Genomic DNA, 24550 nt, shown 5'->3' on the forward strand with positions numbered 1-24550 from the left:
CCTGCGGAGCGCTGCCGGGCGCGGCCCCGCCGCGGGCGTGCCCGCGCTCAGGTGCGGAGCCGCGCGCGGCGCGCTCCCGGCGGGGCGGGAGGAGCGACCGGCGGCGCGCACGGCGCGGGCGCGCGGCCGTCCCGCGGGCTTTGTGCGAGCGGCAGCGCGGAGGGGCCGGGCCGGGCCGGCGTTGATGTCACCGCTGCGGCGGGAGCTGCCGCCGCCCCGGGCCGCAGCAGCCGCCGCTGGGCGCCCGGCGGAGCGCGGGTAGGCGGCGGGGGCCATGCGGCTGCTGCCTCCGCCCGCTGCCCGCCGCTGCCCGCGGGGCCGCGCCGGCCGGGCATGGTGGCGGGCGATGCGAGCGGAGCGCGCCTGAGGCACCCCTCAGCCCGCCGGGCCTGCTGCTGTCCGCGCCGGGAGCATGTGGGTGAACCCCGAGGAGGTGCTGCTGGCCAACGCGCTGTGGGTGACGGAGCGGGCCAACCCCTATTTCATCCTGCAGAGGAGGAAGGGGCACGGCGGCGATGGCGGCGGCGGGGGGCTGGCAGGTAATCGGGGCCGGGGCCGGGGCGGCTCCCGGGGTCCCTCCGGGGCCGCTCCCCGGTGCCATCCCGAGCGTGGGATGCGCCGCGGTTCCCACGCGGGTTTCCGCGCAGGAGGGAAGGAGGGAGGGAGGCCAGCGGTGACCGATGGCTCCGCACCATCAGGGTGTGACTTGCTCCAGGTTCTTGGGAGGATTTTCTTGCTGAAAATTCGCGTCAGCACGCGTTCCTAAAAAAAAAAAAAAAAAAAAAAAAAAAAGGACAATGTTGTGATTCAGAGGTTTACGGAGAGAACGGATTTGCTTCGGCATCTCCGTATTCTCCCTATGTCCTTGTGAAGTATTTTCCCTGAATGCTTTGTTTCCGATTGCTGGCAGCTGGAGACGCTTTTATAGAGGTTTGGGTCATTCTCATCTAGGTCTTAATGATACTGTGCGTATACATTCGTCGCGGTCTTCCACACTTTCTTAGGCAACGGATATGTATTTATATGGGATTGGAGATACAGAACCCAACGATGTTTCCACTGGTGCTTCTTGAATTAGTACAGAACAATCCAGCTGGTTCTCCTGAAACCTGTGCTTTCTTCTTTCCATGACAATTAGTACTTCAGGCTGAGCAAAATAAGCATATGGACTGCATCTGTGTTTGGTTCAAGGTCCTGTACGTGTTTACTGTGAGATTAAGTGTTTCTTCAGCCCTTCAATGCTCTATGGACTTGTAAACAGTTCATAATCTAAACTAAGGCACTGCTGTGAAGTGTGTTTTCTTATAGACTGCTGAGATGTTCAGTCAGTGTTGTGTGTTGATAAACTACCTCATTCTTGTGTGGGAAGTGACCAGCAGCCACACCACATTGGCTGTAGATTTTCTAAAATTTTTAAATAATCTTTTGAAGCGTGGACAGGATTGACAAATCCTTAAAAAACGTGTTTTGCCTTAAAAGTTCACCCCTGCTCTGCTTACTGAAAAATTCTTCTTAGGCTGTCCTTTAATGGATTACCCCTTGGCCTCTCAAGGTCTGACAAGTAATTCTTCTACCTTTCTGGCTTTGTTATCTTTGAATTAGAGGTAGTTTGAGATAGCCATCAGTTTCCAGTCCTTTCTCAGTTATTGGGGAAGCAGGTTGAGAGTTTAGGGTTCTGTTCTTCAGCCTGTTTGCACAGTGCATGCATACCTAAGTCTTCTCGCAGTTGTATATGTTTGATTGGTATCACCATACTACTTTGCAGATGGAGAAAACACTTTTGGAAGATTTTGTCCCTGAATGGAAGTAGGATTCATAAAATGTGTTCTTCCTTTTTTTTGGTGGAGGCCAGATAAGCCTGCAGCATTTGGTAAAAGTTCAGAATAGAGAAATAGTTCTTTGTGTCTGCATTACCCCCCTGCCTTTTGGAATTTAAATATTTGTGCTCTGTATCCATTATTTTAGTATGTGGATGAAGTCTGTCTAGTGAGTATTATTTAGAAGGTGAAATTCTCCACATATTTTGAAATGTGCTTTCCGTGTAGCTCTTACTAGTGCCTGTGTTTTGCCTGGAATTGCAGCTGCTGTGGCATTGAGGTAGTAGCAACAAGTCAGTTTCCAAGGGGTTTGTTTGTTTGTACAGAAAAGGTAAAAAGTTGTTGCTTTTTCCAGTGTGTTGTCAAAACAAGAATTAATCAAACCCCTGTAACTAACTAATTTATTAGAGTTGGAAGTATTTAAATGAATGTAAGGGAACTTATCAGACCATGTGCTAAAATGGCAAGGGTTTATGACTCAGTGGTCGACAAAAGGTGGGAGAGGAAGGGAGGGGAGGGATGGATGTAATCTCTAAGCCACTCCCAAAGTGGCAGGCACAGTAAAAAGTGGAACTTAGGTTTATTTTTTTTTTCATGGAAATACTGGAATTTTCTACTGGTTTGTATTGCAGCTGTGGTCTGCCAGTTGAGGGTAAAGGAAGGTGGAGAAAGCCACTGGATTGTTCTTGGTAGGAAAGACTGGTTAAAAGCAAGATATTGAGGGATCTAGCTGATCCTGAGTTAAAGAATAAATCGGCTGTCATGGTGAGCAGGATACATAATTTGTAGTAATTATAGCATTTAGGATGACCCTTTGGAAGCTCTCTAGGTCTGATACTGATCTTGTGACAAAGGTGGAGGTTACCTGGTCAAAAGTAAACAGGGGAAAAAAGAACTTTTGGTGTGGTGGGTTGGGGTTTTTTTCTCCTTAATTACCCTTTCTGTAGTGACATAATGCTGAAATTTGTTAATATATAATCGAAGAAGTTAGCCACCCATAAATACGGTATAAAATTTGGCCTGGTGGGAAACCAACTTATATGTCTGTGTCCTTGAAGCTGACTAGAAATATTGTATACAAGATTTTAAACTGTGCTAGGGATGATCTCAATTCATATTTGCAAGAGAGGATGTAAATACAGCTGTCCTCTTTTTTTTCTCCTTTTTGTGATGTAACTTTTGCTGACTTATACTCCCTCGTTATTGATTCTTGAAGTCATTTGTCTTGAAATGTAGAATGAGAATTGACTTTCAGATAGATGGGACTGTGGGTACGATGGCATTAGATGGCTTCACCATGTAACTTCAGCAGTGGCTGGACAATGAGAAGCATTGATTCTCTGGCATTGCCCTCCAGTCTAGGTTTGTCGTGAAACTCATCAGCAAACTGATCAGGGTTAAGTGTAGTGCCCTTCTCTGCCTCTGTGATCGTGGCAAACTTCTTTTGGCATGTCTCAGTCTAAAGCCAGGTATCTTATGTAGCCGTGGGGGTGGGTGAAAGTACTTCTTGTTGTGTTGGCTTTGTGTTGGAGCAGAAGAGCAGTACTCGGGGTATCTGTTCTCCTTTGCAGAAGAAGAAGTATCAGTTACTTTGGGGGAAGGGGTGAAAAATCCACCCTTTCTGCACTGGTTCTCTCCTCTTGGTTTTGGATTATGTAGCAGTTGAACAGAGAAACTCTAATTTAAATACTTGTTTGGGCATTGGAGACATTTTCTGCTCTGTATTATATTGTAACAAGTTAGGAGAAAGATGATGATCTTTTAATGTGTTAGGGCAGTGCTGATTAGCAAGTCCACAGAAGTAATCTCTGCTAACAAGGTGGTTTAGATCAGTAGTTCACTTCAGAGATACAGCTATTCTAATAAGCAGTATGGATCTATTTTAATACTGAATTAGGGTCTGGACACATCTAAATTATTGTGTCGATGTCATTACTAGTCACATTAGTGGGACTTTTCTTTGAAAGCATGCCTTAATTGAAGGGTTGTTTGGGTTTTATTTTCTTTTTTACCAAGAAGAAAATAGGAAAGATTGTAAATTGGATTTTAAATTGGATTTTCATAGCTGTTCTGCAAACTCACATTATCTTGCATCACTGCATTAATCTTCCAGGACAAGACCAAAAAATGTGCTTTTCTGCTTTAAAAGTATTTGATGGTTGATGAGCTTTCTCTGTAATTAAATTGTTTCATGCCTTGCACATAATGCCATGCCCATATTTCCCTTCTGTGTGACCCTTGGTCAAGTGTTTCATCTTCCTTTTGTTCACCAACAGGGAAAAAAGTATTTTCTTTCCTCACTTTCTTCTTGTTTCCCTGGTAGTTTGGCCTGTATGAAATAAATTCCTTCTCCAGAGGAATGTGGTGTATTTATTTACACAGCAGCCTGCATCAGCTGTAGCAGAGGCATTTGGACAGAACATGAACCCAGCTCTCTAGCATCATTTGGGCACTGTGCCCTGTATGATAGCATTACTTTTATGGATGTAAAGATCTTGAACATGTCATAAATTTTATAAGCAACTAAAACGCTCATGTTATTAAGTGTATCTTGCATTCAGATGCAACAAATTGGTTTAAAAATGTCTCTTAACTGCTTTCTGCTATACTGTGATAATGTTTGCCAAACTCTTCTGCTCCAAGACATTATAGTAAGGATAGGAAGGAATTATTGTACCTGGTAATGGAGGGCAGAGCAATGTATTTCCTTGGAGCTCACAGGAAGAGAGACTGAGGCTGTGGTACAATTAACTGGTGCCTACTGTGCTCCTTTTGCCTGTGTACATTCGTGTGTGTGAAGTAGAGGTGAAATTCTAAGCGGCTTTGTTTAAAATGTTACTGTGAGATCTCAGAATCCCAAGGGAAATAAATTGTTCTTAGCAAGAACTGTTTTTAGAAGTGAATTATTTTGTAATTAGGGTATATATACTTACAGCTGGGACAGTGCCTGTGTGAGAGATGCAGTAGGAGTTGTAAGTCCATGCGAGGTTGCCAAGAATGATTCAAATGTTTTAGCAGAAGAGAGCAGATGGAAATTTGCTGACTTCTGGTGATAAAAGGATCTGATGAAATACTACTTCTCCCCAAATACTTTTACAAAAGGAGTTGTCATTTAATTTCCACACTGGAAAGGCAAAAAGGAGATGTTCTGAGCTCGGCTGGCTGATATGGCATATCAGGGTCAGATCTAATATAATTTTTAATACTGTGACAGTGTTCTGACTTGAAAGGCTTTCCTGCAGTCTTGCTGGACAACACAATTAGTATTTCACATTTGGAGCTAAGATTCTGTCTTGCTCACAGCCTGTCAGCTCAGAGGGTTGAGGAAGAGATTGCTTGAAAACCTGTTTATGCTTAAGATTTAGAAAAGCTTTTGGCCAGTTGGTCATCTGCCTGGACCAAGTGTGGTCCATGTTTTAACAAACTTGACACTTTCTGCCCTTCTTGACTCAAGTACCTGGGATTTTGCACGTCACACTTGAGTAGAAAGGGTGTGCTTTCTGATACCTGAAATACAGTGTTTATCAAAATGGATGCAATTAGCATAATGGATAGGAGTGGGCAGCCTATCTATCCATCAGCTTTCCATGATTGTTTTGGCACACACAGTTGTAGCTGGTCTCTTCTGCTCTGCTTTCATGTGTCAGTACACCAAATCTGATGCTCTGAGCTGCTCCTTAGGATCTGCTGTGGGTTTGTTTATTTCTCCACACCAGTGCATTCCCACTTCAAGGAGCATGCAGATGTCTAGGGCTGAATTGGTGTTTGGTTCCCCAGACTGACTCACAGTCTTTCTGTTGAATTCCCAGATGCTTTTCCCAGTCCCTCACTTCCTGCCTAGTGCTTCTCTCCATCTCCAGCTCTTGCAGCAGGACACTGTTGGCTTTAGAGACACAGTGCCTGAGATGTTGGTGGGTGTAGCTTTGCCTTCTCCTCTAATATTCCTTGGTCAAAGACTTTGCTTGAATGATACTTTGTCTCCTACACTGAGTAAGGTGGCCCATCCAGGCTGCTGAGCTGCCTTTTGCCACTTTTGCCTTTGAAATAATATTACTATTTGACACGTGGAATTCCAGAGTGGCCTGCTGGTTCTCCTGAGATCTCTGTAGGAAACCCTGCTGGAAATGTTGCACAGGATCACAAGACAGTAAGCAATCAGTGTCTAGGCCTAGGTACTAATTTTCTGCATTAGAACAGGGCTTGTATTGCTTACAGGGTTTTTGTTATTGTTCTTTGTTCCCACACTGAAAGGTGTAGAAGAAGTAGCAGTTCTTCACATCAGTTTCCATATTTTCATCACTCCACTGTCCAAGTATGCATCCTTGTAAGAATATGTCATATTTCACAGAGATTTGTGCCATTGATAGTTTCAATTAGATTCCTGCAGATCTCAAGAAGGTTCATTGAAGTATGCTAGCATATATTCAGATGTCTTTGGAACTTAATTTGAGCACGTGTATTCTCATACGGTATTTCTTCTTGTAAATATTTGGTGTAGGCAGAGTCTGCTTGTTTTTATCCTTCACAGTATCACACTTCATATGGCTTTTCCTGTGGCAGACAGGAGTTGTCTCTGCCATTGCTTTTGCTAAAGTATAATGATACAATGTGTACAAAGAGCTGTGAGCGTTTGACTCAAGTCTTTATCTCGTTGACCACTAATCATATTTCTGTTGTCTAATCAATATTGATGTGCAGAAATTACATTTGGTTTTTGACTTTAAATCTGGTGCTTAAGTGATCTTAGGTTCTAGAGGACTTCTTCCAAATCTTTCAATTTGTTTTCTTTCCAAAGGAAAGGTTGTGTTTCCTATGCTGAATTTGTGATTATGTTTTTCCTGAAGTTTCCAGATAGGAGTGTTTGAGTTTCTACCACAGCAGTAATCTTGGTTTCAGCTAGTGCATTTTTAATGTTTTGGATTTTACTGTTCTTTCCTCTTAGCCTGTCTTGTTCTTCCCCTCTGCTTTGTCCAGTATTTTTATCAGCCAGAGTTATTGGGATCTTCTGTTCAGCATTGTTCATTTCCCTGGTAAAGTGCCTCTTCAGATAGATTATTGAAATCTGATCTATCTGCAGGTGTTCAGTTAAAACGATGAGAATTCAAAATTCTCTTTTTCTGAAGCTATTGCTTCTTTTCAGATTTAGTTTGTATTTCAACATGCTTCAGGACTGTTCCTTCTGAGTTCAAGCTGAGTTTACTCTGCCCACTTCAGTCTTCAATCATTCATCTTCATTGACTAGATTCAGTTTACAGTAATTTTTCTTAGGTTAGCAGTGGTGATGTTTGGAGGGTTTTTTCTGTTTTGTTGGTGGTTTTGTTTTTTTTTCTTAAATTGCTCATACTTACTTGATTGTTCTTTCATCTTTCATAGTTTATCTGAATCTTATGTTGGTGCAGATACATATTTAAAATTTCTTGTTGGATGAAATCTATTAAATTTGTTTATGCTATTCTGACATAATGGCATACTTAAAAATAATTAGCTGTGAGTGAAGTTCAGTGACTTCCCTGCTGTTTGGGTCTGTGATACTTGTTAATGCTTTTCCTGAGTGTTTTTTACAAAATTATGAATAATTGTTTCTATCGCACCCAGAAGGCATTTGATTACTTCATCTATTTTTCATTTTTCTCACTGTTTCTCCATAACTTAATATAGTCTGGTGTGCTTGATATGTAGTATAAAATTTATTTTTTTCAGTAGTGTGAGATAAGTTGTTTGGGGTTTTGTCTAAATATCAGTTTTCTGTGTGGTAAGCCTTCACATAATTGTAACTGTGGCATGTCCTGTCAGTGCTCATCTCTTTCTGTGAGCTTCAGCTTAGCAGAAGTTACAAAAAGTTGTAAAAGCTGAAAGCCTAAACCCAACCAGATTTAGGTTCAAGTTAAGATATAGATTTTTTTTTTACAGGGATGGTCATGAGTTGTTTGGACACCTTAACAAGTACAGATAATCCCTTTAAATTAGCATATTTGGAAGATAATCGGATTCAATCACAATTGTTAAACTTGAAGGGTGGATGAAAGCTTTGTTTACTGCTCTTTATCCCGTGGTAATCAAGCCAGATACCACATTGACCCTTCCCAAGCTTTTTCTTTAAATATTAGTGGTTAGTTTTTCAGTCTTCTCTCACTTGTGTTCATCAGCCTGAAGTCAGAGAAATTAAGTACTGGTTTTGCTGCTTTTCTTGCTAAATATCAGTAGAGTGAAAATTCTTCCTCAAAGTCAGTTTCGCTGAACATGTTTGAAAACTCCTGTGAAAATGGAAGGGTGGCTGGACAAATCAGTGGCCTGTAGAACTGTGTTGGTAGGAAGAGAGAGAAGTAAAGGCAGACATTGGGGGAAACTTAACAAATTCTAATTTCTTAATTATTTAAGAAATATATCTATTCAAGAAATAGATAAAATTATCAGTTTCTTAGTTAATTAAACAATATTAATTGTTATAGGTTCAGAGGAAGAATTTGGTTTTCTTGATACCACATTAGATGCCCATATAAGCCACATGGGAAAACATTTAGGAATTAAGTCTTTAGAGATCATTTTACCTTCATGTGAATGAACACCTATTTAAGAAGTGTAGCCCTCCATAAAGTTTTAAGGGCAGTGTTCACAATGAAGAGGTTATATTCTTACTTTTGTGGGTATTATGCCAGTATTGGAAGTTTAACACTCAATTATTTTTGTGTGGTGTGTAATATTTTCAATTTATATAGGCTCTCCTGTGAAATTAAATCAAGTACAATTGAGCCTCCCTTTTAAAAAGGATTTGTCTGTAGTATTACCTGTGGAGTTCAGGCTGTTGCTCTAGGTTGAGTTTTGACAGACAAGTAATGGGACGATCTCATCCTGTAATAACAAATGAGAGCTAATCACATAAACTGCCTTGAGAAAGAATGGAGGAGTGAGGATTCATTCTGTGACTATGAAAAACAATACCTTGTGCTCTATGCTTTAGCTATGTGTTGTTAGGAGTTACTGTTTTTACAGCTCAGGAAGCAGCACTTAAACTTTAGGAAGAGTTTATTCATTGTCCATTAAATCAATATGAAACTGAATGCTCAGGGTGTGAATATGACTGAAATCGGTTGAAGCTTTCTTGAAAATCAGCTGGCATCTACAATCTAAATAGATGCTGTGGGTGTTTCAGGTTTATGACCAGAGCTCATTATGTGTCCATCTTTCTTTAGTGGAAAGAGGAGTCGTTAGTGTGCTTTAAATACTGAGAACTTTTAAAGAAGTATGGTTTTGATTCAGTGTAGGAATGTCACAGTGCCTGTTTTGAAAAGTTCTTACTTGTGACACATGTGACATTCCAGGTTTTCCTAGCTGTGGTGTTGAGCTCCTGCACAAATAGGCTGCTGACATCCATGAGACCGAGTGAATAGCTCATGAGCTTGACTCCGAGAGTCACAGTCTGACCTGTATTATATCTCAGCTCTTTTGCAGGGTATTATTTTGTATTTACTCCGTGTGCTAAATATATGAGTGCTCTTTGTTTAGACATTTTTAGATAAAAGCCTTCTAACAGAAGGTGTTTTGAGGTATGGATTCATGTCAGGCTGGAAGGAGGATGAGACAGGGCAGGGCTCTTTTCCCAGGAGCCATGTGAGTAACATATGTTTGCACTCCGGCAGACTGGGGGAGGGAGGACACAGCAGGCAGTGGCACCAGCAGGGTGACCTCCTTCAGCTCCAGGCGAGGTGTCACACAAGTTGCCTGTGTCACTGTAGAATGGATGTGTCACAGGTCCCTGGTATGTCACCTTTGCTCTGAGGCTAGGGATGACTAGGCAGCATCACTGTCTGATTCCATCCCAAGCTTTTTGGTGCTTGCTGTGCAGCAAAGCCATGGCTGCTGGTAATCCTTCAGCTTTGAAGTGTCGTTATTTATTACAATTCATTGGCTTTTGAGTGTCTTAATAAGGTGCACTAGAGGTAATAGATAATCCAGATCCTCACTCTTGAATATGTAATCCAATTTACTTTGAGCAGGTAAAACACAAAAGCTCTCAATTATAATACTGCTGTGAGGGGGACTGTAGAAGGGTGATAAAGACTACTCAGTCTTCGTGTTTTTAAAGGAAAACATGGCTTTCTGTGGGAGAGGATTAGTGTTTATCATAAGAAAATCCTGTACTAATAAAGAGTTTGTTCATGTGTGCAGTGCATAAACTTGCTTTCCCTTGAAAAACACCAGCAACTGATGTTTTACAAAGACACTTGCAAATTATTATTGAAGGTAAAAGAAAGAAAAGAAAGAGAGAGAAATATTCCTGCAGCAAAAATTTATGCCATGGATATCCAAATAGTCACAGATATTGTGACTGAGGACAGGTGTTCGAGTCTGTGTACTCTGAGGTGTGCTGGAAATGTACCAGGTTGATTCTACAGGTCATGGCTTGATTTCATGGGTAGTTTGTAATCAGTCTGGACTGTAAGCCATCTGGAATAATGGTCTCCAAGGAGCAAGGACTGCAGTGGTGCTTGGAAGAATCTCAACTGGCTGAAACTCTTGGCTTAGTTTTCAAACCAAGATGACCTACCTTTCTGAAAAATACCCTTTGGTGAGATAGGAATAATTTGTGAAGGGGGTCTGTGTTATGGAGGAGGTCAGACTTCATGTGGTCATAATCCCTTCTAGCAAAAAAACCAGGTTGAAAATAGGTTGCTGTTGAAAAGATACAAGTAGAGTGCATCATAAATTAACTAATGAATAAAAGCTACTAATCTGTACTTTCTGCAAGGGTTATAGGCTCCCCCTCCAGCTTGTGACTAAATGTGAGCTGCTGAATGTGGTCAGATAAGTAAAATGTAGTGTGATTTCTTCCTTCAGCACAAAGTGCATCGGGCAACTGAACACCTTTTCCAGTAATTCCCTCTAGTGCATTCTATGTCCTTCCAGTAACAAGATGCAAGAGCAATTGCCCAGGCTCTCAGCCAATTCTGGCTTTGTATTCCCTGGTTCCAGATATTACACATCATTATTTTTCCTCTGCTAATGCCTATGTTTTACAGAAAAAAAGGACAATACTGATCAATCTTCTGGACCTTCACTTTAGAATTCAAGTTGACAAAAGATGAACCTGACTTCATTAAAATTTATTAAATGCCTTTTAAATAACACATTATCCCTCTCTTTTCCCCTCCTGCCCCATGTTATAGGTATGGTTGCTCTAGAAATTTGGCACGTGTGTGTGATGGGATTGTTTGTACATAAATGGTTACTCAATGCTTGAGTGCCTTTAGGATTGGGGCTCCAATCAACTAGCCAGATGCTAATCCTATAAATTATACCATGTGCTTTAAACCTTCTCTCATGAAGAGCTATTACTTCAACAAGGGCTTGCAGATTTAGTATTCTTAGATTGGAAATTTCTCCCCTTACTTCATTATGCAGTCAGAAACCTGATGCAATAATGGGAAACAATTTGCAGTTGGTATAGTCGTGTGGTTTGATGCCTGGGTAATTCACTGGCTCTTGCCCAAAGGCCAGTCTAATCTAAGGAATATGATTCTTTGTTGCCTGTTCTGTTTCTATAGAAACTCAGTTACTTAATCATGTCTGAAAAGGTACTTGCTACATGAAGAATTAAATAAACTAATGAACAGTATTAAAATTGTCTTAATTTTTTTTTTTAATTTTCATTTCTACTTCATGTAGAAAACCCTCAGATTATCAGTATGAACTGCTGTGATTTCATTCTGGTTTCATCACATGTCAGCATTGCAAAAAAACCCCAACCAAACAACAAATACCCAAACCCAAATCAACCATTACTGACCTAACAACACAAAAAGGAACAGTTCATGAAGGAGAGCAAGCAGGCTCAGCTGCACGATTGCATGAGTTTTCATGGTATAAAAACACACACTTTTTTTAAAATATCACATGTATCATATCTCAAAACAGCTATTGCATGATACAAGTAAAATGTTACTGATAAACTGTCAGTTGCAATTATTTTGGGAAGCTCAGATTTAAATTTCCTTGTGATCTTCTGGAATTCTTTCAATTTTCTTTCTTTAATCTCACTACATGGGTGTTTTATCAACCTGTTTACTGAAAAGCCCCTGACCAACTCCTACTTACTGCATCACTGAAAAGTGTTCTTTGTTTTCCTTTCCTACCTCCCAACTATTGTTTCAGTTACTGCTGGCTTCTCTCTTTTGTTGATGTTTTTTTTCATAATGCTCTCCACATTTCTTAAATACATTGCTCTTACAGTGTTTAGTGGCAAAGGGGGATGTTTCTCTCCTGTGTACCATATCCAGGGAAGAAGAAGGTAGGATTGGAATTTCCTTTGAAGCTCATGTTGCTGTACAAGTCAGTAGGTTTATTCTGACTTCCTGATCTTACCTGCATATCCCAGTTTTTACAGTGCTCCAAGAACTAGGGGCACAATTGATTGGGAGGACCACCCACGTGCCAATGAATTTGGCAATACAGCAGGAGGAAAGAAACAAGCTTATTTTTAATGAATACAGAGAATGAACAGTGTTTCTGTATCTCAGAGAAGATTGCATTTGGCCAGCATACAACTTTATTTAGATATTGCATCATGCCTATTGCATATTTATTACTGTCAGTAGTCATGTGAAACTGAAAAGCACAAAGAAAAGATTCCTGCTGTATTTGCAGCAAGCCCAGATGATGAACAGAGTGTAATGTCTGGATGCTCCCCACTCCAGTTGAGCAGTACTGGCAGCTTTACATGTTTGAGGATTTTGCCCTTGGTTAAGTGACATGTGCTTTTTGGGCCAGGGCCTTCCTGCATTTGTGAAGCTCAGATGGAGAAAAAAAAAAATAAAGGTACATTTTAACCACCTCATTCTCCTGAGTTTGAAAGGATCTAGAAGGGCTGGTGGAGAATTGTTCAGTGCCAGCTTGTCAATGTAAAACCAGTAATCAAAATGTGTGAGAGATGAGGGACAACTAAAGCTAGCAAGGCTAATGTACATTGGGATATTTTGCATTCATATTTCATGTTTGTATCCTATGATTGTCAGATAACTTTGTAGCACACCTTACTAATGACTTGATGTTGTGCCCAGACTTGTTTCTCATGTGTTGCAGAATTCTTGGATTAAGAAGTGGTGCATGTTAATTCATTGAGCACAAAGAGATTACAGTCGATCTGACCTGAGAAGATCTGTATAAAATAAATATAAATAAAAGAGATAGAATGGGGAAAATAAAAAATCACTGATACGTGGGGTATTTCTTAATATCAGTTTCAGTTCAGATTTGAGGGATCTACTGAGATGGAAAAAGGGTTCTGCTTTTATATCTTTATGATGCATAGCACAAATCTGGAAGAAGAACAGCAAGGGAAGCAGAATTGTGTATACCAGTTACAGCAGAGCAAAATGAGGAACTAATAAAACTATGACAGTAGAAGATGAACACACGAGACTTGAAAGGAGAAGAGAACTTAACAGGAGTTTTCAAATGTTTTTGATGTATGCAGTTTATTTCAGCTGTTTAAAAAAAACCCCTAATTTCTACAAAAATTTTCACCCAAAAATCTCTGAAAGTTCATCCATTTGCTGTTTATATATTTCATTTTTTTTTCCAAACAATTAAAACAATTAGCTGATAACTTTGACACGAAAATTTAAATCTGACATCTCTGCAGGGGAGATGAAAATTCTTTGTGGAGATGAAAAAGGGGAAAACTTTTGCGTAGTTTAAAAATAAATAGGTCCTTCTTGCAAAGAGTTTGAGGGGGTAGAGTTTTGTTTTATTTGTAGTTTATTATAAAAGTAGGAAATATGGTTAGGAATTATTGGTAGCTTTTGGTATGCAACTCTTGGTGGCTCTCTCAGTAGCAAAGAATTTTCAAAGCTACTTCTGGAAAACAGTATGGCTTTGTCTTTCCTCAGTATCCTTCTATCTGAAAAACAGCTTGACTCTTAAGGCATTTTGATCCTTCCTACCATAAATAATCAGACTGTTAAGTAGCAGAATATTTTTGCTGGAAGTCTTTAGTTTTACCTAGCTGACATTCAAGTTTTGAACCCTTGTAGGGTGTACTGTGTGGGATTTCTCGTTGGTGTTGGAGGAAGGTTTGTAGTTGGTAGGTTTTCTACTGCTCTGGGCTCCAGCAGTATATGAAGCACAGGAAAGAACTAAAATTTAAACATGATTTTATAACCCAGCTACCTTCTGCTTTGCTTTGATTTGCCTGTCTTTATGCTAGCATTGATGTGCATTAAAGAGTTGAAATCTTCTTTAAGCTGAAGATGTTTACTTGTTAAATCACTCTTCCTCTTTACAACATGAGACAACAAGTGTGATGATGAATATGTAGATCTGCATTTGCTGTGGAGGGTGAAATGGAATGAGGCAGCAGAGCCCTCTCCCGTGGGATCTTGATTCTTCCATCACAATGTGTTCATCAGAATTTCCTCTTCCATAGGTCTCCTTGTGGGTACTCTTGATGTTGTGTTGGACTCCAGTGCCAGAGTGGCACCCTATCGAATCCTCTACCAAGCACCAGACTCCTTGGTCTACTGGACCATTGCCTGTGGTAAGGACAAATACACTGACATGTGGATTTTAATTCTTCCTGGCTATGTGTCACATAACATAATAAGAGATCATCCTTCCTGCTGAGCACAGTCATCTCAGGACAAATAAATGGGTCAGGATGAAAACCTGCTGTAGTGGTAAAATTCAGTGGCACCAGAGTTTCTGATAGTCAGACCTTGAATGCCAGCATGGGGGGGGGGGTGTTATGCACAATGACTGAATGAAACCAGAAATGGCCATGGAGCAGGGACAAAACATTTGTGATTTCCCACTTTTCTTCTCCCAAAGGTGTTCCCAGCCCAGCAGTACCCATTCCTCCTTCCAGGGCTCAGTCCTACAGCTCTTCTAAAGTGCAGCATTCCTGGGTGATGAAGTGTCTCTGAAGAGGATGGTGGGAGGAGTGCTTGGATTATAGCACCCAGTTACCCAGACAGGGCACCTGGCTTCCCTTGCAATGGTAACCAGGAAGAAAGTGCAGCCCCAGCACTCACATGACTACTGAATGGCAAACAGTGAGACATTTCCTGTCTCCTCCAAGATAAATACCATCTAGATCTCAGGGATGCCCTGCCCCTTGGATGTTTATGTCAGACAGTGTGTGGTCTTTCTAAATGTGATGTACTTAGAATTCAGCAAGATGGTAGCTAGGTTAAAGTTTACTACAGAAGTGTATGTTCTTGCATAGATGCAACAACTTTTAAGAGTTTTGGTCTTTCATGCTCCAACTTAGGCAGATCTAGCAGCAAGACTGCTCCTTTTGTTGTTATAGTAGTGAAAACAATTGAATTGATATTTTTGTACATTAAACAGGATTTTTGCACGTATCAGATCCTGCACCAAATACTTATTTCTGTGGTCAGGTACCTATTGCAGGTAACAGTACTGCATAAAACAGAAAGGAGTTAGCCTCTGGTTTTGTCTGTTGTCTCTGAAAGTAGTGTCTGGAGTTAAATGCAGAAGATTCAGGTCATTTAGCTTTGATTGGCCAAGCTTGTCAGGTCAGATCATTGGTTTGATAGTATTGCTTTTCAGTCTTAGCAAATGGAAACTTTTCAGTGCAGCTCTTCCAGCTCAAAAGTTTCACTGGCAGCAAAGTTTTTGGCAACAGCCAAAACTCTGTTAATTTGGAAGAGAATTGAGAAGAGAGAACAAATGAGAAGTACATGCCTATCATTTCTTTAATGGCCTGGTAACCTCCAGCACCCCCACTGTTGCCTGACATTCAGAAATGCTGGTTAATGATGCTGTAGGCTTCTTCTCTCAACTAACTGTGCCACTTCATTAGTGCCCATTCTCCCAATGAAGTTTGACATTTAGATTATTTGAATGACTTTTCCTCCAGACAAATGCCCTCTTGGGAAGGGAAGAGAAGGAAGAACAGACAAAGGTTTGCTATAGATCTAATAATTTTAGTTCAAACCAGGCTCTCTTCTTGGGAGCATATGATTTCTTTGTCTAGCAAAGGTGGTATCAAAGCTATGTCACCTTCTGAATCCAACAGGAAGTTTTGCTAATAGCTCTTATTAGCATGAGTATTTCTTGCTATTTTTCATAGTATCAGACCTGAAAGAAGGCATCAGTTCAAACAACCTTTTTTCCCTCTACACCCATTAGTACCAACCCTCCGAAGATTTTAAAATTCATATAACATAATTTTCCTTTAGTGATAGCTAATATTAAAACCAGATATTAACAAGGTTGTCAGTATTATGAAGGTTGTTTTCAAATCTGCATTTGACAGTGTGCATTTTACTGTCATATACTCTGCTGTGACCATAAGTAATTCATGTAGTTCAGCCTTCCATGGATCTTAGAAGAGAAAGAACGGTGAAAGTACTTGCCTGTATGTTAATTTATTTTCATCCAGAGGTCAGTGCACAGCAATTAGTAACCACCTCCATCCCATAAACTTGAAAGGGGGAATCTGAGGACACAAATTTTCTTACTATTTGCAGACCCTCTCAAATAGTGTATCACAAAGCTCCCAACAAAATAGTGTTTCTTCAAAGACCCTTATACTGTGCATGTATTCAGAAATGATTTTTAAGACTTTGGAAATAGGCCATGTAACTTCTCTTTAGATTTTTTTGCATTACACCTATATATAATAACTGTAATTTTATACCTACAGTGTGTCCTCAAGATAAGCAGGGGCATAAAATGGAAGGCAGAGTTATGAGTTATGGCCCCAGAATAAATAAATGTACCATACATATAGAAATTTATGGTGCTGCTGAACTGTGAGAATTTTGGTTTTCTTCTGATTTTATGCAGAAGTACAGTACTCTGTCTACATTTGAACTAGTATTAATAAACATGCTCTTCAATTATTCATCTTACCCCTAATTGAATTGCTAATGTAGTTAGTGTATATATCTGTGATTCAGTTTTATGTATTGAATTTTTAGTCTCCTAATACCTGGTTGATGGCTTAGTTGTTTTGGTTAAATTAAAAGACTGCATTAGCTTAGTCTTGTCACTTGAGGGGAGGGAATAGTGTGGCTCTTACTGGGAGGTAAAATTTTAGTGAGCAAATAATTTATCTGTGTAACCTTGAAGCTGAGCAGCCCAGTGTTCCCTAAGGCTCTGTGCTGTGGTTATTTTATTAATTTGCAACTAAAGCAATTCCTTCTGAACTGATCAAGGGTTGTTAAAATTATACAGGTTTCTGAGGGCTTTGGCTGCATTTAGCTATGCAACTCTGATTTGTCCTGCATTGTCCCTCCCTATTCTCTAAGGATAGACTGCTGGTTGTTTGGTACTTGTAATCTCTTATCTTTACAGAAATTTGTCTTTTCTCTGCCTTCAATAAAGAAATAATCTCCATTTCAGAAAGTAGCTGTACAGAGTCACTTGAAGTGATTGTTTCATGATTTGCTTATGACATTTGTTCTTGCTTGGTACAAGAGTATTTTGAGGGTGAAAGTCATCCAGGAGGGTTTGTCTGCTATAAAATTACTATTTAGATCGATTTGGATGTGAATTTTCTTGGATGTTAACTCTACTGATCTAGGGCATATGAGGATTCTGGCTGGTGAATCTGAAGCTTACAACTCTGGAGTGAAGTCTTGTTAACAGCCCTTTCTCCAATGCAGTGTTAGGTTAAAGGTGTCACAGAGTTCTATCTATTGAATTATACAGGAGAATTGTTATTTACTTACTTTTCAAGAACAACTGGTGGTCTAGGAATGCAGGATGTTGTACACAATCAGCCTTTCAATCTTGTAGTACCCTTGTTGTGTCCCATGCCAGTGTCCTCCCCAAATAACTTTTTTAGATCCTTCTCCACCTATAAAATCAGTCATTCTTACAGTGGCTTTGTGTGTTTTTCAGGTATAGGACTGCTATAGGGTTTTTGTGGTAATGGTAGTTATATGCATTTTAATGCAAGTTGCTATGTTGTAGCTATTTTCATTTTTATTTCCTGCCAGTCTTGAGGGCTTTCTAAGTTGAAGTGCAGTGTTTTAACTGTTAAATTGGGTTTCTTCCCCTTCTCTGAGAGTCAGAGTTATTGCTTAATTTATCTAAGAGGCCAATAATGGGAAAATGATGAATATTTTTAATATGCTAAGATAGGCAAAAACTTTCCAGTAACAGAGATAAAATAACCTGTAGTTTAAAACTTTGCAGCAAATTTGTATTTCAGTCCTGAGTGAACAAAGCAAAGACAAAGACCTAGCCTGTGATGATGAATTGCTGAGAACTGGGGTGTAGGTTTTGGGCTGATTGCGTGATCTGCTTAGGGGAGACTGGGAGAGTAAACAGTGAGATAATGGAGACAAAAAGCAGTGGGGAAAAAAAAAGAGATGTATTGTTACTGGTTGAGAATCATCAGCCAAAGCAGTTTCAGATGAAGTGATGAAAAAGAATTGATGAACCACAAACCAGAGACAGCTTTAAGAAACAGTTGATCATGATAGTGTGTCTGCAGTGCTTGTCACTGCTCTTACGAGCTAAGCAGTTTTTCTCATGACAGTGTAGTTTTTTATACATAGCTCATGCATTTCATCATTGCTTTTTACAGCAGTGTTAAAGCCAACAAGAAATAAAATAGTGTTCAGACCACCTCCTGAGTTCTAGAAAGGTCTGGTTGTATCCAGTAGTTTTAAGGAGAAGCAGCAGTGGTGATCATTTGTGGTTCTGAAATATTGATTACATGTGTAGGCTGTTCTGCAACATGATTTGTGTATCTGTACTACAACCAGAATTGTGACATTCCCCTGGAAGTTGCACAGAATGTTGCATTTTGTTGCCTTCATTGGAGTTGTTAAATTAAATACAATGGGAGAAAATTTTGGAATTTCCAGAAGGACAGCATCTAGTGAATAACTGCATCTCCACTTACTGGCAAGTTTTCTTAGAGTTTTTTGTTTATGTTTAAGGGGACATTGACACTGGTGAATTATTTATTTTGTGACTTTTGCTTTGTTTGTTTGGGTTTTTTTATATAGGTTGCTCAAGGAAGGAAATCACTGAACACTGGGAATGGCTGGAACAGAATTTGTTGCAAACTCTTTCAATCTTTGAAAATGAGAATGACATAAATACATTTGTCAGAGGAAAAATACAGGTAGTGTATTAATTACTACGAATGTTGTTAATGATAAATATGACTGTGGAAGGAAAACTGATGTGAATTTGAAGCAAACTAGAGCTGGTAGTCCCCAGGCTGCCCTGCCTTTTTGAAGGAATACCAGATGCTAAGTAGCAACATGTGTGTAAAAATCAGGGAAACTGGGAATAGTGCACGTAGCTTACAGCAGGGTGATTTTTTAAAAAACCCTTATAAATATATAGGCAGGGCTTAAGGCATTGTAAGTTCTAAAGTTAATTGCACTGTTGACTGTCTTAAACTTTGACAGTTGTGCAACTGTTTTTCCATTACAAGGCTTAATTTGATTTTTTTTTTTAATGCACTCATACTGTCTCCTCCCCCTCTTCTGCATAGTTAAATCCTGTAGTACTGGCATTTACACTTCATATAGGTGTTAAGGGTTGCAGGTTCATCGATTTGTTTGCTTCGTGGGAAGTGGGAGTGTTGGTTTTCTCAGAATTTCTTTTTCTTATAGGATAGATAATATCTATACTGAAGAAAAGTACGCTTTTTGTTCTAAGAATTAGCTAAAAATAAGTACTTTGTTAAAAGATTGTAAGCAAAATTACACTCTTCACTGGTGTGTGTTCAAAGTATTGGCTTTGTCTCAATCCTCTTTTAACATTTCATATAATAAGTCAGCTCCCTTACAGATCCCACAGTTGCTTGTGTTTTTCCAATGAATCAGGTATGAGGGCTGTAGATAGTCATGGAAATACCTTACACGTGAAGACATCTGTGTTTTGAAATTTCATCCTTAAGGAAATTGTTACTTCTTAGAGTTGGATGAATACTAAATGTGAACAATGGTTCTCTGTCATATACGCTGCTCTTCATGTAAATATGGAGCAAATTGAAGGCAGCAAGTCACAAAAAAGACAAAAATGTTATAACTTTAATATAAAAGACGATAGAGGTGATTGTAAAGAAGGTTGGGAAAATAAGCCAAAACCAGATAGGTTTCAGTATAGGACAGAAGGAACCATAGGCTTTATAAATATAAAGAAATATCTTTTCACCTGTTGCCTCTTCAAATTTCATGATGGTCATCTGCACCTGAAAGTGGGAGTTTTTTTTCCATTCTATTAGTTAATCTAATTGAAGATTTCTTTTTTTCTTCTTGCCCTCCCTTTTTGTTCTTCTTCTATGCCCAAGGTCCAATTAGAGGGGTCATAGAAGTAATTTAATATTTTCTCTAAAGAACAACAGTTCCTTTTCTCCCTTTTACTTTTTTCCTTCCCTTTAGAAAAATTTCATGTGAAATCCTATGTGTGTCTCCCCAGGAAGGAAGAGGAAAATACTACAGATCATAGGTGCTTCCCAGGGCTATCGAGAGTATTTCAGTTAGGCTGGTTAATTTAAAACAAGGTACTGGCAAGTGGTTGGTTTTGACATAGGCACAGTAGGGGGTAAGGTCAAAACCTTTATTCATCAGAGTAAAGTAATTAAGTACTTAAGCCAAAGAGTGAGCAGGACAATAAGAGCCCACAGAAAGACTTCGTTGGTTTTGCAATAACTGTTGTGGCCTGTGGCCTGGACAGCAGTGGGAGTTAGGATATCTGATAGCCCGTGGCCACTAACGTGATGTGTCCTTTTTTCCTTCCCTACCAGGGCATCATTGCTGAGTACAACAAAATCAATGGCATCAAAGAGGATGACGACACCGAAAAATTCAAGGAAGCCATAGTGAAATTTCACAAGCTATTTGGGATGCCAGAAGAAGAAAAATTAGTGAACTACTACTCCTGCAGTTACTGGAAGGGGAAGGTTCCCCGGCAGGGCTGGGTGTATCTGAGCATTAATCACCTTTGCTTTTACTCTTTTCTCATGGGCAGGGAAGGTATGTTTTCAGTGGAACGGGGTAATTTGTGCGTCTAAAAATGGCTAGGAAATCTCCTGTAGCTTGTTACTTTTCATGTGCTAATCACTGAGGGTACAAAGACGCTGCTGAGGAAAAGTGAAGCAGGGAGCAATTCCCTGATTTGTCACAGTGCTTAACTGTGTGCTTGTTCCCTTGTTTGTTTGGTCTTTCTCAAGGTAGTTCTCTGTAGAACAATACTTGGCATTGTCTAGGGACATGGTTCACCTCAGAAACTATGCCCAAAATGGAATAGGGACAAGATCACACCAGTCTTTCTCTTCTGCTCTTACACAATCCTCAAGCACTACTCTGGCAGACTTTGCAGCCTTAAATGACACATCTGCATTTGTACAGCAGCAGAACATCAGAAAGGTTTCAGAGGAGACCCAGAATATAAGACTGCATAGTATGGATGCAACCAGTCTACTCTACAGGGAGTTAATTCAAAGCACGGTGGAGGTGAAAAATTCAGCAGTATTTGGTTTTAGGCAGTGGATTAGTCCTGGGATTTAGCCCCTGCTTTAAGGACACCACAGGTTCTGTCATGGCTATAATATTTGAAACTTTTTACTGTATAAAAATAATACAAGCCTGTCTGATGTGTTTAGACTGTGCTGCTTTGCTTCCATAGGAAAAGAGGACACCAGAGCCTGAGCAAGTGCAGTGACAATGATACGTCATGTTAGCTCACCTAGCTTTGTTATGCTTGTGTGGTGTTCTGTAAATAAAGTAAATGACATTTAAACTCTTTTATCTGCTGTTTGTCAGGTTATAGTGGTTTGTTTGTACAAACTTGGTCTATTTATGCTGTGCTCCCAACTTTACAAGATGCAAGAAAAAGTCAGCTGAATGCATTTTATAGGAAGAGGAAGCTAAAAGCTCCTGAATATGCTCGTTTTTGTACTTAATCTTGTTTTTTGTTTGCTCCTGTGCAGCAAAGTTAGTTATCCGTTGGGTTGATATCACTCAGCTGGAGAAGAATGCTACACTGCTTTTCCCTGATATGATCAAAGTGAGCACAAGGTCAAGTGAGCATTTCTTCTCAGTATTCCTTAATATCAGTGAGACATTTAAACTAATGGAACAGCTTGCCAATATAGCTATGCGACAGCTTTTGGACAATGAAGGATTTGAACAAGACAGGTCATTACCCAAACTGAAAAAGAAATCCCCCAAAAAAGTGTCTGCTCTAAAACGGTAGGTAGCATTGGCTCTTACTCATTTGTTCCTCCTCAGTCCTTTTACTTGCAGGATTTTGTCCAAAAGTTTTCTAATGTTGCAGCCATTTACTGTTACTCCAAAAGGAATGATTGATGCCAGCAGTGATAAGATGTGAATAATTATTTAAATATAATTATTTAGTATTTTGTTGAAATAGGAAATGGAAAACACTTGAATACGAACAGGTTGCAAAAATAAACAAATGCTCATTTTTTCAGAAGCTCTTTAGTGTATCTCCTGACACTGGCCACGTTTTGGTATCTGTTGTAAGGCCATTTTATGTCAGTAGGGGAAGGTAATTAAATTATTAATGTGTTATTAAGAATTGTGCCTATCATTCATACTTGGTCTTATCACTGTAATTGAGAAATGACTCTAGATTATTAATTCTGTCTAGAATGTAGTTTATGTAACAGTGATACAAAAATTGACATAAAATTCTAAGGAATGAAAAATTATCTGGAAAATATTTCTTTTATATCATACTTCAGCTTGTTAGTTTCTTTTTCATTTTTTTCTTTGTATGTTGTTCATGTTAGTGTACCATACAGAATTATAGCCAGTGCTTGTTCATAATTCTCATTAGTGACATCTGACATGCATTGTATCACTTTTGTTTGTACTTACTGTTGAGTGTTTTGCACTGAATGCATTATCAAGACTAAGTCTTGAAATTGTTAACAAACTCTAACCTTAAGGATTCCATAATGTGAATAAATAAGCCTCAAAAAAGCATTTTTTTTACTGTTAGCAAAAAATTGATTCACTGTATATATTCTCAGAAAGTAGGACTGAATATGGAAAGCTCACTCAGTCTTTCCTCTCTGAGAAGTAAGCATGAATGTCTGAGTCATTCATGGCAGACTTTTTTTTTCATGTAGTTGTAAGAACCTTCTAAAAGTGAAGACTGTATCTCCACTACATGCAAATTATTTCCCACTTTTTGCTGTATGTTCCTTACTTAGCTGAGTTATATGTTGCAGGTAACTTGCAATGATTTGCATAAAATGCATCTTAAAGTGTATTATGCATTCCCTAAACCAAGGAAATCTTTCTGTGGGCTTTTTTAGGGACCTTGATGCCAGAGCTAAGAGTGAGAGATACCGTGCATTGTTCCGACTTCCCAAGGATGAGAAATTAGATGGGCACACAGACTGCACTCTTTGGACTCCATTCAACAAAATGCATATTTTGGGTCAGATGTTTGTTTCTACAAACTACATTTGCTTTACTAGTAAAGAAGAGAACTTGTGCAGCCTTATTATCCCTCTTCGAGAGGTAAATATTTGTATTGAATTTTTCTATTTTGGTGGAGTTTGTTTACTATTATTTGGGTTTTCTTGTTTGTTTTTGTTGATTGTTTTTGGAGAAAAGCCTCTTTTCATCCTTTTAATCTCTTGTGAGTGTGCCATTCTGATGTGTTGTAATACTTAATGACTGTGTATCTTAGTTCACAGTTCCTGCTACTAAAGTTCACATGGAGTTTTTTCCATCAGTTTTCATAACCCTTGTGAGTTCTTCCTCTCTCATAACTTGTATTCTGATTTACAGCCCAAGTTTACATTTTTTGTGATTCAAAGGGGAGAGTGGAGGGTGAAACTTCCTAGACTGTTGAGTGGAAATTCTGTTAAAGAATCTGTTAGATAAGATTTGCTTTTGTCAGATTCATAATCCTAAAGTTTTGAATTGCCTCTTCACACAGACTTGCAATTGTTTATAATGTATGTGGAAAATATTTTGTCAGTATTTTTCAAATTTGTGTCTTTCCCTTTTTAAAGCTGGTTACTTAAAGCAGTTCATCAGTAAGAAGACTTTGTTTGATGCAATAAAATAATTACGTTGGGGAGTTTTTTTATGGTTTACTTGATTTGTGGGTTAATGGAAAGTTGTGTTAAGTAAGTTTTGGAAGTAGTAGCAAAGCTGATGTAACCAAGGATGATTTGGCTTGACTGAAGAACCTCAGAATATTTCAAGGCACTGTTTTCCCTCACACATTAATACTCGTTCAGAAACTTTGAAGTACAGCTTCTCAGCAGCTTGCTGCAACGACTTTACTTATTTGGGATGAGAAATTCAATTATGGTTGCACTGTTTGTCTGAAAATCAAAGGGAATGGCAGTTCTGCAGGTGAAGTGGTGGAGGAGGAGTCAAAGTCTTCATTTAACAGGACCTCTTTTCCTGGATGCAGATTCAGCAATTGCTTTTGATAGCCACAGTCAGAGCAGCACAGGATTCAGAGCAGCTCTAAAGCCTTAAGAAACAGAAGTAGCTGATGGAATAAGTGCTTCTGTGTGAACAGCTTCAAGTCTCAGCACCAGCAAGGAGAACAGTAAACCAGGGGGTAGTGCCAGTTCTCAGGGCAATTGATCAGTACCATTAGTAATTAAAGGAAAGCTTTCTATTTAATTAAAGCTTTGGGTTAAACCCTAAGTTAATTCCAGTGTTCTGTAATATCCTGGAGGTGTTTTGACAGATGAGACAACAGCAAAGCATTGATTCACAAATTATGACGGGGAAAGATGT

General features: G+C 39.4%; 1 protein-coding gene across 2 annotated transcripts in view; it reads left to right on the forward strand.

Annotated features, from left to right (window-relative positions):
- Positions 1–225: 225 nt before the first annotated feature.
- Positions 226–24550, forward strand: part of TBC1D9 (TBC1 domain family member 9) — a 46214-nt gene continuing 21889 nt past the window's right edge. For both annotated transcript variants that reach the window (XM_014878985.2, XM_088164140.1), the window contains exons 1-6: positions 226–539; positions 14239–14349; positions 18803–18921; positions 20557–20785; positions 21742–22003; positions 23098–23305. In XM_014878985.2, the coding sequence (XP_014734471.1) occupies positions 413–539; positions 14239–14349; positions 18803–18921; positions 20557–20785; positions 21742–22003; positions 23098–23305 (1056 nt within the window). In that variant the 5' untranslated portion in view covers positions 226–412. The remainder of the gene's footprint in view (positions 540–14238; positions 14350–18802; positions 18922–20556; positions 20786–21741; positions 22004–23097; positions 23306–24550) is intronic.

The sequence above is a fragment of the Sturnus vulgaris genome, chromosome 4, assembly GCF_052056855.1.
Source record: "Sturnus vulgaris isolate bStuVul1 chromosome 4, bStuVul1.hap1, whole genome shotgun sequence".
Taxonomy (NCBI): domain Eukaryota; kingdom Metazoa; phylum Chordata; class Aves; order Passeriformes; family Sturnidae; genus Sturnus; species Sturnus vulgaris.